We start from the raw sequence: 18,813 nt of genomic DNA, 5'->3' as shown, positions 1-18,813 counted from the left end.
TTCCATCTTCTTGTTCCGCCTTTTCTTCTTTCGCATTGCTGCGCTTCGGCTTTTTGGATAGCTGTCACTCGCTTGTTCACATTGGCTCCCATCGATCAGCTTTGAGGTAAGTCGTTGTCTTACATATCCTCTACCACACGAGCATGCAGCATCACAGCAGTATGTGAGGTCGAGAACCAGCACTAACGGCGACAGGATATTCGCATCACACCATCTCAGTCTTCTTCGTTCCCCCGGCTCCACATCTCATTGGCCCCGTAATACCAACGGCTCAATCAGGTCCGCGGCTCGTTGCCTTCGGTACACCTATAGGGTGACGGACCGGCCATGATGTCATTCGCATACAGGGTGGATGAACTGCTCGCACTTCGCGACTCGGTGTCGGAGTCAGCTGTGTCGATTGAGAAGTTTCCTGATGAGGATGTGATCAGAGGTCAGTGCCGGGCCTATTCTCCTCACCCTTTCACTTTTCACTTTTCACTGTTCACCTTCCCTATCGAGGAACATCATACCCGACGCGTCTTGTGTTTCCTTACCCTACTCACACTACACCCGACCGACTCTATCACACTCTTCTATCGCTAGGCTCACAGTCTTCCTTTCTTCCTGCTACTGCTACACAACGAGCAGTAACTAATTGCGCTTCTCGTTAGAACACGTCCTTCGCCCGTCAGCGTCCGCATCGGCGAATCTGCCCAGCAGAGCATCAAACAGAAGCTTGCGTGTACCCACTCCAGCCAATCTTGTTCCTTTCGGACCTCACAAACGGCCATCACCCACGCCGTCAATCAAGCGCGGCAAGGCGGAGAAGCTTCTCAAAGAGCACGGCAGCCCACCCGGTATACGAGTCACTGCAGGCGGCCGTATAGTTCCTAGCGACCTTCCACCGCTCGGCACGTCCCGATACGGAGACGCTACTTACAGACCACCACAACCATCACTGCGCGTCGCACCAGGCAACGTCATGCAAGCACCAACTCACCAGAACCCCAACAACACCGCTCGCATTGAAGTCGTCGGAGGCCAACCTGTCATCTTCGTTGGCGATCGCATGTTTGCACTGCCAGCAGTCAACGCAACCAATCCTACGGTACCTCCCGTCGGCCCCGCTACTATGGATCCCATAGGCAAGCAGATACCGGATCCGTCTATCATGACCACTCATGGAGCCTCTTCGGGAGCCGCGTTCGGGCCATCGCGCTCCAACACCCATACACCGTTTGTTGGCTTGGACCTCGCGACTCTCAAGACGCAACAAGCTCTCAAGAAGCAGGAGCTCCGCACGGTAGAGCAGACTGAGGTACTGCAAGCAGGCCAGCAGAGCGAGACATGGCGTGCGGGTATGATCGAGAAGAAGCGTTGCCTCATCGTCGAGCTCGACGCACTTCGAAAGCAGATTACGGCGGTCGAGTCAGACAACAGCACCACTCAACATGGCGCCTTCTCCGGCGCGAATGCAGACCCAAGAGCCATGCCGCCTTTCGGACCGCAATTTCAGCAACCATTTGCTCCTCCCATGTACCCCTTCGCGGCGCCGTATCCGCCCATGCCGGTTTATCAACCCCAACCTCAGCCTTTTGGCCCGCTGTCCGCCTTCTCTGCGGAGCCACCACCTTTTGTTCCGACCGCGACAAACCCGCCTCATTCCCCTCCAGGATCCGCCAGCCGCCGCTCTCGAGCTATTGAAATCAAGCCACCACCTCCCGAGGAAGTCAAGAAAGGATCTGCTCTAAACCCGAAGAGTCCTACATACGAGCCTGTCATCAAGACTAGTACCACCCAAGGCACTGTTCCGCCCACTCCGTCACCAGAGAAGCGATCTCCTTGGCGAGGACAGCAAATGCCAGTGGCTGGCAAGCATGACCGCCGGATGTCTTCGCAGAAGCATAGTCTGTCTAGCGTTGACACCATGGACTTCTTCCCTACAAACACGCACGAGCATTCCTCAACACGAGTAGCGCCACAGATCAAGGAGACTGAGCAGTCATCCAATGAGAACACTGCAGTACCATCTACACCCGAGAAACACTGGCCAGCTAGTCCATGGAACGAAGGCGATTCTGGCCGTTCCAGGACTAACGATCCTGCGCCCAAGCTCACCTCGTGGCCTGAGGCATTCGGTAAACAACCTTCTCTGCCTTCCATACGTCAAGGCCTTTCGGAGCAACCTCAATCCACTATGATAGACCACGCCCCTACAATAGGCCCTACTATGTCAATCTCCGCTTCTAGCAGCAACATGGCGCCGCGAACCAGCTCCAGTCAACGCACCGGCACCGACGAGAACTGGCCTTTCAATGGCAAGCCTGTAACACATGTTCCGTCTACATACCAGGAAGGCTACCAGGCCGGCTACGACCACGTTGGCATTCCTGACAGCCCCGAGGTTCTACAAGGCTACATCCAGGGTCTTCTGCACTTCCTTACAGACGAGTCGAAGAAGCGTCAAGCTGAGTATCGACGCGGTACTGATTCCAGGACGCCTTCGCTTCGAGGGCTTGTTGCCGGGTCCTTACCTCACGACTCTGCTGTCGAGATGACTTTCAACCACAACAACGCCAGCGGGGCCCAGGAGAACGTTCGATCAGTGAAGGGTAGTATACCAGATGATATGCGCCGCGACTCAGGGTATGGTCAACAAGGAAATGTTAAGGATGTTCCCGTTCAGTACATGGTTCGCAACGAAGCCATGCAAATTCCCAACCGTGTCGCTTCTGCCGCGCAGTATCTGAACCCTCCGGTGATGTTCCCTCAGAGGATGACGTCTGGATATCGACAGGTATTTCCAAGCATCGAGGATGATGCGAGCAGGGGCATGCAGGACAAAGGCATTGCGTCCCGAGTAGACAATGTTTCAAACGGCGGTGTGTCCAACCAGTCTTTCGGCAATCAGATCCAGAATCGAAGCTACAGTACCGCGCTCAGCATGCAACGCTTCTACCCGACGCCCAAGGAGTTGAGCCCGAGCGAGGTTGGTGGCTACGGCGCGCCTGCTCCTCGACACTTTGCCAATCAGCGCTTGTCGGGGCTCGATGGTGCCATGGACGACTTGTCGGAAATGATCAACGACACACAAATCGAGGAGCGTCGTTCGTCTGTTGCGGTAGACAGCCGCTCTACCGAAGCTCCCATGTCTGTGGAGTACGAGGAGAGCAACGCAAGCTGCTTCGGGGTATCCAGCAGCAAAGGTAAGCAGAAGGCGCCATCTTCTCCCGCGAAAGCATCGGATGTCGAGCGTGGTACCGCAGCATCTTCACCCGCCAATCCGCCGAGCTCCCCCAAGAAGTCCGGAGAGCATTCGCCTGCAAAGGCCAAGCTCGAGCAGGTGACGAACAAGTTCCGACGCAGCAAGAAAGACGACCCTCGAACCATGTCTCCCGACGAGAGGCAGAAGCGTTCAGACAAGTGGCGACAGCGCTTTCAGCAACTCAAGAGGACCGAGATCGATGAGATAGAGGCGCATCGTAGGAACTCGCGCACCTGATTGCTCATTGTGCGTTGTCGTCGTTGTCAGCGTCAGACGGCCTGGCACGCTGGTTGGATACGTCTTCGGACTCGTTGGGTCTCGATATGATACACCATCTTGACTTTCTTCTCTGTCGCAGAACGTATCCTTGGATTCGGCCGAGGATTACATCACCCTCATCGGTACGCGACACGTCCGACATCTTCTCTTAACGGCAACATTTTCCACGTCCACGAACTTCCTTGAACTACTTTCCACTGCGGCACAGCAATAATCACGGCAGCCCACGCATATCTCCGACAGTCTTCCTTCAATATTTCTTTTGACATTGGTGGACTGGCAGAACACGGCAAGGGACGTGTCATGGGCGGAGACGAGTCATCTGGCCAGCCATCCACGTCTTATCTCCTTTCCGTCAGCATCTTGCGTATAACTTCAGCCATTGTATGAATAGATAGTCAGTATAGTCATCCGTTGCGTAGTAGAATAATGATAATAATAATGAAAGTGTGTCTTTTATTCCGTGTCCCTTCTTTGCAGGCATCTGGTGTGAGTGAGCTGACGAGATGAATCGCGCACGGCCGATGTGTCGGAGTGACGGATAGGGTCCGAAAGCCACGCTATGCCGAAACAAGAAATGGTTCTAGAACAGATTGGCGTCCGAGGCCGTCGTCAGTGGACGAAATAGCGGAAACATGCGCGTCGCCATCACCAGGATCCGACATACAGCTACGTTAAACATGTGTGTATGCGAGTACAATAGGCTGGAGGTATTTATTGATATGTGCATAGTTCGACAATCACGATGGATGCATGTGTCTCGGAGTCGCACAGCCGTGTTTGGTGCGATGACGTGCCGTTATGCTTTGCGCGTTGCTGATAAATCGGGAAATAGCGTGATTTATCGACAGCTGCGGTCGTGGGGAAAAGAGGCACGGTGCTAGAACGGTTAGATGGGTGCGCGTTCTTGGCTGGGAGCGCGGCACAGGGTTCGGATGGCGGGTAGGAATCATCACGACACCAAGGCGCAATTGTTACAGGATATGGATTTCCAAGCATTGCAAACCCATGTTTTGATGTTTGAGTGGTGGCTGAGTGATTGGTGATGGATGCGGTGTCGGTTTGGCTGGCTGGCTGGAGTGAGGCTAGGTGGCTTCGCACGCGGCTTCCCTAGGTAGACAGGGATTCGGGCGGTCCCACTTGGCCTCCGCCATCATTCGCCGCAGTCCGTACTTGTCGCCGGCACGGCTCTGGCTTCCTTCCTTCCCAACCTGCTGGCTGGCCCTACTACACCACCACTGCTCCTCGCTCCCTGCTCCCGACTCCTCTCTGCTTGTCTCTGCAGCGCCGCCAACACCATTCACGCGCACTCCCCTCTCCCATCGCCTGCGCCTCCGTGACGGAGCCATTCTTTCACCGAGCCGCCCCAGCCACACGCACCGCGACCCTGGACATTGCCCTCACCCACAGTGACATGGCCCATTGATCGTGCAACTGCGCAAACACCGTCTCCCTGCACCCGCCCAGCTTCCGCCCCAGACACCAGAGTCGCCCGCTGCACTCGCCCACCGGCCTGTGCAACTGCTATGACGCAGCTCTTCAACTCGTCCACATCAAGCCACTCCACCATGGCCGAAAAGACGGAGAAACGCACCTTCTCGGGCAAGGCGCTGTCCACCAACAAGTCAGTCAATCCAAAGGACGGCCAGGTCTCGCAGCGCATCAAGAACTTTTTCCGCATCAACAGCAGCAACGACGCCAACAAGTCTTCCGACGATGGCAGCACAAACTCCAAGAACGAAAAGTCGGGGTTCCGCCAATCGCGGTTCATTCCCCACATCTCGCGCAATCGCTCCCAGACCGTCGCCAGCGAAGGCAACCCCCTGGATGACAGCGTGTCGCCGACCGCGCACGCAAACCCGTACTTTGCCCACCAAGGACCGCCGGCGCTGCGTCATCACAATGCAGGCAGCGTGCCTCCATCACCCCCAGACACCCCCGCAATGCCCAAGACGCAAGTAAATGGCGCAGCGACTACCGACGATCACGCCACAACAGCTGGGAAAGAGGAATTGGCTAGGAAACTACGAAGGGTGGCTTCCGCACCCAATGCCCAAGGTCTCTTTTCTTCGGGAAAGAATACTGATAGGCCACAGACTGCAGAACTCGGCAAGCAGCCTGTATTACACCACCCCAACTCGTCCACCTTGAGCATGGTCGAGACGAATACCCAGGATCCGACTCACCTCCTACCCATAGAAGCTGGCAAACCCATACCCTCGGCAGGCCAAATCCGACAGTCTGTGGCTTTCAGGAGAACCTACAGCTCGAATTCCATCAAGGTCCGCAACGTCGAGGTTGGACCGGGAAGCTTCGACAAGATCAAGTTGATCGGCAAAGGCGATGTCGGAAAGGTTTACTTGGTGCGGGAGAAGAAGTCCAGCAGACTATATGCTATGAAGGGTGTGTGAATCGCATCTACAATTCAAGAAACATGCGCTAACAGATTCAGTGTTGAGCAAAAAGGAGATGATCAAGCGAAACAAGATCAAGCGCGCATTGGCTGAGCAGGAAATCCTGGCCACCAGCAACCACCCTTTTATTGTTACTCTCTACCACTCTTTCCAGTCCGAAGACCACCTCTACCTCTGCATGGAATATTGCAGTGGTGGTGAGTTCTTCCGAGCGCTCCAAACACGACCAAACAAGTGCGTTGACGAAGATGCTGCGCGATTCTATGCAGCTGAAGTCACGGCTGCGTTGGAATACCTCCACTTGATGGGCTTCATTTACCGAGACCTGAAGCCAGAGAGTATGTTAAATCTCGCGCTCTATGCATCACTATACTAATAACCTTAGACATCCTCCTCCATCAGTCTGGGCACATCATGTTGTCAGACTTCGATCTGTCGAAACAGTCGGAGCCCGGCGGCCGCCCGACCATGATCCTCAGCGGCCGAAGCGGTACTTCCTCGAACAACCTACCAACCATCGACACGAAATCATGCATAAACAATTTCCGAACCAACTCGTTTGTTGGAACCGAGGAATACATTGCGCCAGAAGTCATCAAGGGCTGTGGACATACGAGTGCGGTCGATTGGTGGACCCTTGGCATATTGATCTACGAGATGTTGTACGGAACTACGCCTTTCAAGGGCAAGAACCGCAACGCGACGTTTGCCAACATTCTTCGAGATGAAGTGCCCTTCCCCGAGGGTTCTGGCGCGCCGCAAGTGTCAAAGTAAGTTGTAAATCGTACCTAGTGTGAATTCTGTGCTAACAATTGTAGTCTTTGCAAGGCCATCATTCGCAAGCTATTGATCAAGGACGAGACTAGGCGACTTGGATCCCGTGCCGGCGCTTCCGACATCAAGACGGCACCTTTCTTCAAGACGACGTCATGGGCCCTACTACGGCACATGAAGCCACCGATCGTCCCTCATCAAGGCCAAGGTGTCGAGACACCCAACTTCCGGAATGTTAAGGAGTCCCAGAGTGTTGACATTGGCGCCGCGCGAGTCAAGGGCGTCCCGCTAGACTCTGGTCTCGCCACGCCGATGGGCGAGTTGGCAGATCCGTTTGAGGAGTTCAACAGCGTTACTCTGCATCACGACGGAGATGACCACCACCATGAAGATCAACACTCGTCGCATCTTCACCTCACACAAACCAACTCTCAACGATAGACCAGGCGTTAATTCGTATGATAAACACGCGCACTGTATTCATCACTCACCGGAGGACCTCACTATATCGAAAGTCGTTCCTCTTGACTCCACTCATTTGTTGGGACGGATCATAGACAAATGCGTTTCTCTTCCTCATCACAGCGGCGTTTCAGGGAGTTCCATTCTAGCTTTCTTCGTTTCTTGATCGCGTAGGGATCTCTCTCTCTCGAGCTCGTTTTCTTCTCTCTTACCAATCAGCATTCTTCGTGTGCTGTAAAATCTCTCTCTGGCGTTGTCTATATTTTTTGTTGTGAACATGGTTGTGGATTAGGCTGGTCTAGTGTAGGCTAGTTTGAGAGCGGAGGCAGCTTGGACAGGGAAGATGGAGATGGTGATGATAGGTCGAGGGAAGAGGGAAGAGGGATGGATGGTACTGGGAGGGCGTAGCAGAAGCAATGAGAAAGATATCTTTGAGATAATATTGTGCTGCGTGATGTGAAGAGTGAAATCAATGTGATGTGATGTTAAGTTTAGAAACTTCTGGTCGAGCACCCGTAGGCTATAATAGAGTGATTGAGGGTAAGAACGCATGGGCCAACGCGGAGTTTGCGGGGAAGACGCGACAACGATTCGCGAGAACCCTTGTTTCTTGTCAAACAACGCGACGAAACGAAGGACGACGCTACGCAAGTACCTTGAATAACACCGGCACGCCCAGCCTATACGACGTCGAACTCGGAGGGTCGTATACCGGGATCCATTCTCAAGCAACCTATACAGCGCAATACCATCCACACACGACCACGCATTCAGCGCAAACCATCTTCACCCCGCCGCTACCCGATCTCCCACGCTCGCTCGCCGTCTCTTACTGTACATCCACGCGCGGATATAGATACAACACCACCTACCTACCTACGCATCCACACAACCACCCCAGCTCTATACCAATTGCACACAAACAAAAAGGAGGAAAGGAGGAAAGCAGACCATGGCCTCAGAGCCCGCACCGACAGAACCAAACTTCGGCGCTTCGCAAACCTCGGAAGGAGAGGAGAGTCTCAGTCCGCTCGAACAAGAGGTCTTGGATGAGTATGCGAGATTGTTGGGGAATTTGAATAATGTTAGTCCACCTCCATTATCCACCCCCCTCTATCCATCAACCCTCTTCCACCCCTCTATCCACCCTTCCGCACTTCCTCGCTAACACCACACCAAGCTATCATCCCTCCTCCTAACGCTCTCCAACAACCCCAGCGCCGCGATCCTCGATGGGCTCCGCGGGTTAGAAAGGAAAACAAGTTTGGTGTTTACGCTGCTCAAGGCGAGTGTGTATAGTATTGTGTTGAATCAGCAGATTGATACTGAGGGCGGGGATGGGGATGGGGAGGGCGAGACGGGGGGGTTGATGGAGGATGAGTAGTCGGGGGTAGGGGTGTGCGGAGAGGAAGGAGGGTGTGAGGAGGGGATGGGGAGGGAGGGAGAGGGGAGAGTGAGAGGAGTGGATGAAGTGGAAGGGGATGGAATGAGAGCGTTTGACGATTATGATACCCCACTAGATGAGCAATGTAAACACATACTTCGATACAGCGAGCTAAACAGAAAAGTTGGTATGCAAGATAACATGATATGATACAAGATATCTACACAAGCTCTACATGAGCATTTCCACTTCATACCATGCCATGCCTATGATACACATCTACTCCATCCCCCCTCTTCACATGCAGGAGCCCCAACATCAGTCATATAGCCATCCATATACCAACGTACACAGACTAATGTATGCTCCCTCCATAGTAAACCTTCCTCACATCCACCAGCTTCTTCCCCCTCGCCCTCGCAATCTCATCCGGTAACCTCTGCTGCGTAAGCGCCTCCCACGTCGCCTTGATAACGTTCATTTTATTCCTCGACCGCGGTGTCTTGGCAGACAGATCCTGGAGACCCGCTGCACGTGCGAGTTCGAAGATGAGATGTTGGACGCGGAGACCGAAACCTGCTCATAGTCAGCCTTCATACTTGCGAAAAGGTAGGTCACAAGGGAAGTCTAGGATAACGAGGAGAATGAACTTACCAGGTGGTCTCGCAAAAATTTGGACCTTGGTCGCACCAACCTTCTTCTCCAGATCGCCAAATGTGGTTCTGTTCTCGTAACGAGGAACAGGACGCATGTTTCGTATGGCGCTCATGACGCTCTGCTTGCGGCCTTCGTCCGGTTCTACGGATTTGCCTTCTCCGACGCCGAGGAGCCCGTCTTGGTTACCCGCAATGGTCAGGTAGTACATACTTCTTATCTTGCCCATGCGAGTCTGATTGGTAACGAAGTGCGTAACCAGTGTCTTAACGCGGATCTGACGCAGCTTCTGCTTGTCCCAGCCGAGGTATTGCAAGAGACGCTTTTGCCGTGGGTCCTCTTCTTCTTCGGTCGAGAGACGCCGGGTCTGACGGACCATGCGGTTTTCGACGCGGGGGAGATCGGGTGCGATGACCGAGTGGCGTTCGTCGCCTAGGGCTTGGAGGGCGGCGGGGTTCTTGGATGTGTAGGTTGCGCGGGGGTCGAGGGTGGCTTGGGTGACGGCTGCGTCCATGGCTTTTTGTAGGTTCTCGTCGTCTTCTGGTATGCCGTCCGGGTACATCTTTGCGAGATTCTCAGTGGCGATGCGGGTTATGTTCTCGTCGCGCTCGACTTCGTTGGCGATGCGGAAGGTTTTTGGGCCTTCGATGTCGTCGCCTGTTAGGCGCTCAGGTCGGTCCGTCACGGGGTCGACTTGCGCCAGGTCGTCTTCGTAGTTCATACGCCATGGATCTGTTCTTCGCTGGCCCTGCGTGAGGACATCTCGGGCGTCGATTGTAGATTCGGCGGCTTTGATGGCGGCGATTTGCGAGGGTGTGTACTTTTTCTCCAGCAGCGTCGTCTCCGAGGTGTCGTACTTGGGGCACTCTGCTTCGGCGGCCTGGTTGAGGAGCTTGAGGTCATCGGCCTTTATTGACGGGTAATGCGGTCTCCTCTTGCGAGCGGGTCTGGGTGCGGAAGCATGGAAGGTGCGTTGCGGAGGCGGTTTAGGAAGCGTCGTCGATGCTGCTTTGGTGAAGAGACATCTTGCGGGGCGGCAGACGCTCATTGTTGGCCTTGGACCTCCGGGTGAGGGCCAATTGAGCGTGGGGAGGCGGTAATAGCGGGTGGCCTGCGCGGCGTTGTGATGGTCAAAGTGAAGTTCGGAAAGTTCAGCGTGACTAAGCGGGATGGCAGTAATCGCTCCAGCCAATCGCCGTCTCTCTATCCCAGTGACTAACGCGACTTTCTCTTTTCTCCATCCAATTTCACGATTTACTGCATGTACTCTCGGATTTTTACTCGACCGCTCCGGACACTGCTGGTCAGTAGCCGATATACCCAGATTGCTAGATACAGAATGGCTTCGTCAGCGGACAATGTCGCGCCTGTTGAGAGCAACGGCGCGAAAAGATATGCCGAGACGCCTCTACGGAGCGAGGAAGGACCACGAGGCAACTATAGATTCAAGAACAAGCGCATGAAGAATGGACATGCTGAGCAAAGCAAGATTCTGAAAACAAACGGAACCAATGAGGAGGTATTATTGCAGGATGTTACTGCGCTCATCAAGAACCTCAACATAGAAAGAGAAGGAAAGGAAATCTCTTCAACACTGGCAGAAAAGTTCAAGGAGATCGAGGTTGAAATCAAAGAAATCTCTTCCACCGGAGATGGTCTCGGTTTTCAGAAAGATTCAGATTCGGACCAGGTCTATGTCGTACCCTTTAGCGCACCAGGAGACATCGTGACTGCACGACCGCACAAGCACTTTGAGAAAGAAAAGTACTCCATGGCCGACTTCGTCAACGTGATCACGCCCTCACCCCAGCGCGATGATTCCCTAGTAAAGTGCCCCTACTTCGCCAGCTGTTCCGGCTGCCAATTCCAAATGCTACCCTACGACACGCAACTCGCGCACAAAAAGACCATCGTCGAGAAAGCCTACAAGAACTTCTCCAATCTCCCACCAGAGCTCATCCCCACCATCGGCGACACAATCGGATCGCCATTGCAATACGGATACCGCACAAAGCTAACCCCCCACTTCGACGGCCCACCCGACGCCCGCCGCAGCGACGGCCGCAACGGCATAAAGCGCACCTTCAAAGAGGTCCCACCCATCGGCTTCATGAAGAAAGGCACCCGCAACACAATCGACATAGAAGACTGTCCCATCGGCACAGACGCCGTGCGCGCCGGCAACAAGCGCGAGCGCAAACGCGTCGCAGACACCATATCCACCTACCACAAAGGAGCCACGCTCCTCCTCCGCGAGTCCACCACCCGTATCCCCAAGACCGATTACGACGCCACCAAAGAAACAGACCCCGACGCCGTGATTGAAGACCGAGGCACGCACATCCACCGCAAAATCTGCATCACAGACCCCAACGCCAAATCCACAGAATACATCTCCGACGAATTCCAATTCGTAAATCCAGCGGGCTCTTTCTTTCAGAACAACAACTCCATCCTCCCTGTTTTCACACAGTACATACGCGAGAACATCTTGCCTTCACCCGGCCAAGACCACAAAATCACCCATCTCATCGACGCATACTCCGGTTCCGGTCTCTTCACCATCACGCTATCCGCGCTATTTAAATCATCGCTCGGAATCGACATTTCATCCAGCAGCATCGAGTCTGCGAGCACGAACGCAAAGTTGAACAACTTGCCGGAATCTTCTACGCGGTTTATCGCGGCGGATGCGGCGAGGCTGTTCGCTTCGATCAAGTCGCCCGCGGAGGAGACGGTCGTTATGTTGGATCCGCCGCGGAAGGGCTGCGATGAGTCTTTTCTGAGACAGCTGGTGCAGTATGGTCCTGCGAGAGTGGTTTATGTGAGTTGTAATGTGCATACGCAGGCGAGGGATGTGGGGGTCTTGGTTGGCGGGATGACGGGTGTGGATGGGGGGTTTGGGAAGGGAGAGGGGTGCTATGAGATTGAGAGTTTGAGGGGCTTTGACTTTTTTCCGCAGACGGGGCATGTGGAGGGGGTTGCTGTGTTGAGGAGGAAGGGCGGTGGGGAAAAGGCGGCTAAGGACGCGGAGTCATGAGGTTGATTACGGTCTCTTCTTGGTATGGTTAGTGAGCGATCAAAGGCATGTCGATCTGATGTGTTGATTGTCTTCTCATTGTCAAATGTTTTGCTGCCGTCTCGTGCTCGCTCAATGAGCCATGCCAACATCTACACACATTCCCTACGATATCTCGTCGCTTATGTGCTTCCTGGTCCACCCAGCAGCGCGAACCTTCGGACAATGCTGGGACCAATCTCGTCGTATTCCGCCTTGGTGTGGCAGTAGCTCTTGAACTCGGGAGTCTGACCGAGCAAGCTGCCTCCGAACCATGGGCCGTGTCTTTGCCTCTTGTGCGTAATGACTTGTACGTCCAGACCACCACTCTTTGCGCCTCCGCTCTTCGCTTCCGAAGCCTTAATCCTTGCGTCGACCATGTGCCTGATATCGCGTTGCAGACGTCGGCCAAAGTCCTTGTATAGTGTTGATCCACCTGAGAGCACAATGTTCTTGTAGAGTCCTCTGCGTACGTCGATGGGGGAGGATTGGATGACAGTGTCGACAATAGTAGGTAGCGGGGTGAGGAAGTCGGAGGAGTAGATCTCGGGGTTGAAGAAGATCTCAGGCGCGAGGAAACGTTCGTAGCCGACATCGACGGACGTGGTCTTGCCGTTGGGGTAGTTGACGGTGTGCTTCTTGAATCGGTCGTCCGACTCGCGGTCGAAGCGTGCGAACTCCTTGACAATGTCAGGGCATACGTAGCAGTATTCCTCCTTGATGCGCTCGGCAGTCTGGAGGGAGGAGTCGGGTTCGCCGCGTTCTCGGAGGAGCGATTGTACGAAGTTGGTGATGTCGCGACCGGCGATGGGGACACTCTTGATGGAGGAACCGATGACGTAGCCTTCAGCAACGGGGATAACGTGCGTGACACCAGCTCCGGAGTCGATGACAGTTCCGGTGAGGGATCGGTCCTGCACCTTGGAGCTAGTCCATGACGCGGCCAGGGCGAGCACAGCTTGTACGGCAATGTAGAGACCGGCGACGTTGAACGACTCGAACATGATTTCGGCGGTGGCTTCGCGGTTCTCGGGAGGGTTCAGTGGCTATGGCTTGTCAGCTCCATTCTCCAGCGATTGGAGAAAGATAGCGTACGGGCTCGGTGAGGAGGAAGTGGTGGTCCTCAGGCTCCACTCTCAGGTACTTGAATATCGAGTTGGACCAGAAGCGTTCCATAAGGTCCTGCATGCCATTAGTACACCCTACCCTCTATCTGCATGCCTCTCCATACCCAGTTGTCTATCTGACCATGCCTGATCGGGTAGTTGATGCCATAGCCCGCGCCTCCAGCTGCGGCCAGAGCTTCGTCGCCGATGAAGAAGTCGAGGTCCTCAGTACCGCGCTTTCCAGACAGATGCCCACCCGGTCCAGCTCCACCAGTCAAGAATGAGGGCTTGTTCGCAACGGCTGGGCGTCCAGAGCCTGATCCGCCGCTACCGCCTGTTGGGCCTTTGGTAGCTATCGCGGTGGGGAAGACGAAGGAGGGAGAGTCGTTGCCGGCAAAGCCTGGTGGATTGTTATTAGAGGCCAACTACACGAATTGAATTGGTCAGCGTACCGAGCTTCGAGTATCCCGTACCGCTATAGCCAGTGTCAGTACTCGATCGCAACGTGGGTGCCCATGGCCAGCGGGTAGCTTACTTGTCCATGACAACGGCGGGGGTTTGAGACGCCATATTTGCTGCTGCTTGGCACAAAAACAAATATGCAACGCAGCTCAGGTGGTACCTGATATAAGAGCAGAAGCGCGTGGGCTGGGTGTCGAGGTGGCTTCGTCAAAGAGGTGACGACGGCGGTCGGTGCACGTTGTCGAATCAGGCACCGCCCCGCTCCGCCCTTGGCAGCGGAGTGAGACGAAATAGTGGGGAAGGACTTGCTCACTTGGTCAACACGATCGCTCCTACCTCCCTGATCTGCCGTGCCTACCGCTTCAACAGAGTCTGTGTCATACCGCAAAATACTGCAACCACATGGCTTAGGCTGATGCACAGAGGAAAGAGCCATCGCAAGCTCATTTTTGACATCGCTGCTAACCTCCTCTCCACTGACTGTGCCCCTACAGCGCTCATCGAGCATCTCTCCCACTCTCATTGCTCACCCCGCCGCCACAGGTCACCATCGCCTTTACATCGGCTCCTCCTCTCCATTAATTTCTCATTGTTTCCCCCCTCAGTCACCTCGTCTGTCCTGGAATTACCTATCTTCTCTTCCGAACCTACACCTGCCCGTGTCTCGAATGACCGCTTAACGACCGTTCCAACAGTCAACCTCACAGCCGTCTGCCGCTACCGCCCACTCTAGAGCGACACCGGATCATCCCAATAATCGGCCAAACGTCCCCGCCCGGCAACAAACGCTCGTCGCGTCTGTACAGATCCAAAACTGCAACCAAGCCTCATCTGAGAACCGTCATCTCTCACTGCATTGCACTGGATACGTTCGGCCTGCGCTTCCGCGACCTTTGTCGACGCTTTTCCACTCACAAAGGCATGTCGGTCCCTAGTCGTCACTATGCACCCATAGACGGAGCTTATCATATTGATACGCACACACGCAAAGCCTCGCGTAGTCCGCCAAACGATGATGTATGCTGCATATATGTTCACGCTGGCGCCGGCTACCATAGTCACCAAAACGAGAGGATACATCTAGAAGCGTGTAACGAGTGAGTTTTCTGGTGTTTTCTCTAGGTTGTCCCGCGTACGCTCATGCTAATATGCGCAGTGCCGCGCAGCTGGCCATGTTGATTCTGAAGAACGGCGGCTCAGCGCTAGATGCTGTCGAGGCTGCAATCAAGACATTGGAAGATCGAGAAATCACCAATGCTGGCTATGGAAGCAACCTCGCAATGGACGGTGTGGTTGAGTGCGATGCCTCCGTGGTCGACCATTACGGGCGTAGCGGAGCTGTTGGGGCTGTCGCTCGTAAGTCTAGCAACTAAAGGCTATAGTCCAGTACTGACAATGATTACAGAAATCAAAAACCCTATTTCGCTAGCACGAATGGTGCACGACCACACGATGAGTCCACTTACGCTGCGTCGAGTCCCTCCAAACCTCTTGGTGTCGCAGGGTGCCACCGACTTTGCTGTGGAGATGGGTATGCCGATTCTGCCCCACGACGCACTCATTTCTCCCGCCGCGAAAGAGCGCTGGATGCGGTGGCGGTCCGACTTGAGGTCTGCCGAGCGCAAGTCCAGGAAGAGCGGCGCCCACCCGTCCTGTTGGAAGATCAGGGACAATGTGGCGCCAGCGGATGAGCGAGCGCACGAACGCGTGCGCGAACAACACACCCAAAACCTGCTACGCACCCACAAATCCCTACTGCAGTCACAGTCACCTCCGCTTTCCGACGATGTGATGTACGACCAAGCTGAGAATGCATCTTCCGACCCTTCAGTTCCTCCTTCAGAGCAGTCGTCGAGCTCTTGGATAAGCGATGAGCAGACCAGTGCACCCGAACTGATCGATCAAGCCCCATCGCCTGCTGACGTACGCCCACCTACTGTTGCAGATGCTTCTCGCAATGCCTTTGTCAACAGTACGCAACAGATCCCTACCCTGAAAGAGTATCGTCGCGATGCAGGCTACGAGAGCATTATGGAAGATGCGCAGATGGAGGACATGACCTACGCACCAAAGCCACGCAAAGCATGGGCTGATGGGTCTGGGGAGGAGTTTGACTCTGATTCGAGTGCGCAGACAGCAAAGGGCAACCCCATGGAGAGCTCTCAGTGTGATGGTATCGACACTCGTCTGCCACAGACTCCTGACGAGGACTCAGTCAATTCGAAGTTCGCTACCGCATCGACACCTCTGAGTCACGTCAAAGAGACCGCGCCACTACCGCCGATGCCATCTAATTCGAGCCGCCATGAACCCGAGGAAGATCACATTACGGATACCGTTGGGGCTATCGCAATAGACAGCTGGGGCAACATTGCTTGCGGTGCATCTTCTGGTGGCATTGGCATGAAGTATCGAGGGCGCGTGGGCCCAGCAGCTCTCGTCGGCGTTGGTGCTGCAGTCATTCCCGTGGACCCCGACGACCCCGAGCAGACCTCTGTCGCGACTGTCACAAGCGGGACCGGTGAGCACATGGCAACCACAATGGCCGCTACGGTATGCGCTGAGCGTCTCTATCAGAGCGTGAAGAAGAGCCGTGGCGGTGACTACGTTGAAGTCACCGAGGACGAAGCTCTCAAAGCAATGATCGAGAACGAGTTCATGGGTACGCGGTCTTTGTCGCTAACATTTGCGATATACTAACTTCACGCCAGGCCACCCAAGTGTCAAACACAGCAACTCCGCAGGCGCCATCGGCATCCTTGGCGTCAAGAAGATGCGCTCCGGCATGCTGCTCTACTACGGACACAATACCGACTCTTTCGCCATGGCATCCATGTCATCTGAAGACGACCGACCCGCCTGCTCAATGTCGCGCAGTAACGGCAACGGCCAAATCGCACAGGGTGGAAGGATGATGCCCATGAGGCGCAACAAGAAGACCAAGTCTACCCCTCGCCGATGACCGTGGTCATGCGCGGATACATGAGCTGCTGCCCTAAGAACCTACACCCCTAATCACCCTCAGCCTCACACCCTTGGTGCTGTCCGAGGAGCGTTCGTCACTGCCTATGGTCCTGTTCTTCTTTCATTCGTGTAAAAGCATTTGCATCTATGGTAGTTCTATACCCCTGCATGATGGTTGTCTTTCTCGTCCTTTCTAGCATACTGAGCGGCATCTCAAGAATTGTCAGAATTGTATCATTAGCCCAGAAAAGTCATTTCGTGTTCTCCTGATCAGTCATCTACAATTCAGTGGTTCAGTTGGCGCCCAATCGTAGCAGCCGGTCTTGAAATGCAACACACGGGTCGTACCAAAGTTCCGCGTCCTGGATGTCCACATTATCGGAACGCAGACTGTACGGCGCCCTAGATAGGAGTCTGACTCATATGAGCGTGGCGACTATTCTCAAATTGTGAGTCCTTTGATATTGAACACTGACTTGATGAGTTTCCAGGTCGCTCAGCGGTATTGGTGATGCAATACCGTGAGTCACCACGCGCGTAACCAATCACTGATCGGCGAGGGCCAATGGGGGTCCGCGAGTACCAGTGTCTGCCATCGCGTCCCAAAGCGTGAGTGCAGTCACACCCAACCGGCTTCGTGATGCAGCATACTATATAAACCTCCTATCTCGTACCGATACTTCCTTCCTCAATCATGGCGTCCAAGAAGTTCGCCCATTGGAACAGCTTCCCCTTCATGACCGCCCCGCGAACGAAATACTACTCCGGTCAGACACAATCCCCGCTTTTCCGACTATCCCGCGAGATTCGGGATATCATCTATGAATACTACGCGCTAGGAGAAGGCGACAATGGCTACCATTACGACAGTGAGACTGGGAAGATGCTCGAGCATTCGCCATCATCAGAGCCTAAGCGCGTTATTCGCCTTGGTCTCATGATTACATGTCGCATTGCTGCTGAGGAGCTCAAGAATTACGCTTTCCGCAAGTTGCAGTTTAGCCCTCATCTTTCGCAGGATGATGGACAAGCGTTTTTGGGACTTGCTTCGAGGGCTGGGCGGTTTCAGAGCTGTAAGTGCTCCATCTATACTCGAGCCTAGAGTGTTTCCCTTTCACTAACACGGAATATCATAGTGTTGAGATTAATAGACCGTCAAAAGCAACGGATGTTAATCACGGTATGCAAAATGCTAGAGCCTGAAGACTGGCTTGATCTGCATCACCGGTTCCCATCAGTTCAAGTGTTGCGTCCGACACAGATGAACAACGGCCTACATCTGGCTCCACTAGACTTCAGCGACGCTCTTCAACACATCCTCATCCTGGCAAAAACCCGCGATCCGCCCAAATTCGCGGAGCTGGCCTGTAGTGTGTTTGGTTTGGGCAGGTGCCCATTGGCTACTTGGAACATCTCTGACCCCCACAACAACTACTTTGATGAAGGCGCATTGTACAGCATCTATTCCTGGCATCCCAACTCGTGGATATTACCAAGCAACGAAGATCTAGCTAAGCTAGAGGCTCTCATCTGTTTACCTGTCGACTCAGATTTTCGTCACCCAATAACGAAGGATGGGACCTTCTACTTTGAAGACATATCAGACCACGTCCGGGCCTCTGGATGCAGTCTCTGGTACTTCTCGGCGGCATCTATTGCGATCGACTTCTGTGAGTAATTCTTCAAACCCTCCCAAAACTTATCTCCATTATGACTCTCTTCATTTTGGTGTAACTTCCCACTAACAAGCTCAGTGGAAAAAACGCCTGAACAGCAGAGACAAAATATGCGTACGATCATCCTCAACGAATCCACAAACACCGTCTCCCATTCTGCACACCATGCGCGTGGATTCATACCCTTCTGTCGAGAAAATCCCAAACTTCGCATAGAAAGACGAATCAGACTTTGCGCGCTCGAGTTGACCAGAGAAATTTCAGGGCCAGGCCATTGGGTCATGGAATACAGTTTTCGAGAAATGATGCCCTGGATTGAAGCGGCTTTGGAAT

The 18,813-nt window shown here is 54.2% G+C and overlaps 8 protein-coding genes across 8 annotated transcripts; 6 read left to right on the top strand and 2 right to left on the bottom strand.

The window, feature by feature from the left end:
• Nucleotides 1-330: 330 nt before the first annotated feature.
• Nucleotides 331-3,484, top strand: J4E79_010699 (uncharacterized protein; the record flags this gene model as incomplete). Its single annotated transcript, XM_049359534.1, has 2 exons — nucleotides 331-433; nucleotides 738-3,484. 2 exons carry the CDS (start codon nucleotides 331-333, stop codon nucleotides 3,482-3,484), a joined length of 2,850 nt encoding a protein of 949 aa, XP_049206065.1.
• A 1,568-nt stretch (nucleotides 3,485-5,052) lies between these two features.
• Nucleotides 5,053-7,155, top strand: NRC2 (serine/threonine protein kinase, AGC; the record flags this gene model as incomplete). Its single annotated transcript, XM_049359533.1, has 4 exons — nucleotides 5,053-5,929; nucleotides 5,979-6,278; nucleotides 6,326-6,710; nucleotides 6,759-7,155. The coding sequence occupies 4 exons, from the start codon at nucleotides 5,053-5,055 to the stop codon at nucleotides 7,153-7,155; spliced, it is 1,959 nt and encodes a 652-aa protein (XP_049206064.1).
• Nucleotides 7,156-8,128: 973 nt separating this feature from the next.
• Nucleotides 8,129-8,560, top strand: J4E79_010697 (uncharacterized protein; the record flags this gene model as incomplete). The annotated part of the gene is made up of 2 exons (XM_049359532.1): nucleotides 8,129-8,260; nucleotides 8,357-8,560. The coding sequence occupies 2 exons, from the start codon at nucleotides 8,129-8,131 to the stop codon at nucleotides 8,558-8,560; spliced, it is 336 nt and encodes a 111-aa protein (XP_049206063.1).
• Nucleotides 8,561-8,915: 355 nt separating this feature from the next.
• On the bottom strand, nucleotides 8,916-10,262 carry J4E79_010696 (uncharacterized protein; the record flags this gene model as incomplete). Its single annotated transcript, XM_049359531.1, has 2 exons — nucleotides 8,916-9,136; nucleotides 9,215-10,262. 2 exons carry the CDS (start codon nucleotides 10,260-10,262, stop codon nucleotides 8,916-8,918), a joined length of 1,269 nt encoding a protein of 422 aa, XP_049206062.1.
• Nucleotides 10,263-10,553: 291 nt separating this feature from the next.
• On the top strand, nucleotides 10,554-12,254 carry J4E79_010695 (uncharacterized protein; the record flags this gene model as incomplete). Its single annotated transcript, XM_049359530.1, has 1 exon — nucleotides 10,554-12,254. The coding sequence occupies one exon, from the start codon at nucleotides 10,554-10,556 to the stop codon at nucleotides 12,252-12,254; it is 1,701 nt and encodes a 566-aa protein (XP_049206061.1).
• A 161-nt stretch (nucleotides 12,255-12,415) lies between these two features.
• Nucleotides 12,416-13,948, bottom strand: ARP3 (Arp2/3 complex subunit, actin nucleation center; the record flags this gene model as incomplete). Its single annotated transcript, XM_049359529.1, has 5 exons — nucleotides 12,416-13,318; nucleotides 13,368-13,454; nucleotides 13,504-13,778; nucleotides 13,831-13,853; nucleotides 13,914-13,948. The coding sequence occupies 5 exons, from the start codon at nucleotides 13,946-13,948 to the stop codon at nucleotides 12,416-12,418; spliced, it is 1,323 nt and encodes a 440-aa protein (XP_049206060.1).
• Nucleotides 13,949-14,761: 813 nt separating this feature from the next.
• Nucleotides 14,762-16,802, top strand: J4E79_010693 (uncharacterized protein; the record flags this gene model as incomplete). The annotated part of the gene is made up of 4 exons (XM_049359528.1): nucleotides 14,762-14,937; nucleotides 14,997-15,196; nucleotides 15,246-16,502; nucleotides 16,552-16,802. 4 exons carry the CDS (start codon nucleotides 14,762-14,764, stop codon nucleotides 16,800-16,802), a joined length of 1,884 nt encoding a protein of 627 aa, XP_049206059.1.
• A 696-nt stretch (nucleotides 16,803-17,498) lies between these two features.
• J4E79_010692 (uncharacterized protein) lies at nucleotides 17,499-18,482 on the top strand (the record flags this gene model as incomplete). The annotated part of the gene is made up of 3 exons (XM_049359527.1): nucleotides 17,499-17,877; nucleotides 17,941-17,984; nucleotides 18,066-18,482. The coding sequence occupies 3 exons, from the start codon at nucleotides 17,499-17,501 to the stop codon at nucleotides 18,480-18,482; spliced, it is 840 nt and encodes a 279-aa protein (XP_049206058.1).
• Nucleotides 18,483-18,813: the final 331 nt, after the last annotated feature.

The sequence above is a fragment of the Alternaria viburni genome (assembly GCF_023758015.1).
Source record: "Alternaria viburni strain BMP 2772 chromosome Unknown scaffold_32, whole genome shotgun sequence".
In the NCBI taxonomy this organism is placed as follows: domain Eukaryota; kingdom Fungi; phylum Ascomycota; class Dothideomycetes; order Pleosporales; family Pleosporaceae; genus Alternaria; species Alternaria viburni.
The sequence above is the reverse complement of the archived record's forward strand: the minus strand, read 5'-3'. Positions and strand labels throughout refer to the sequence as shown.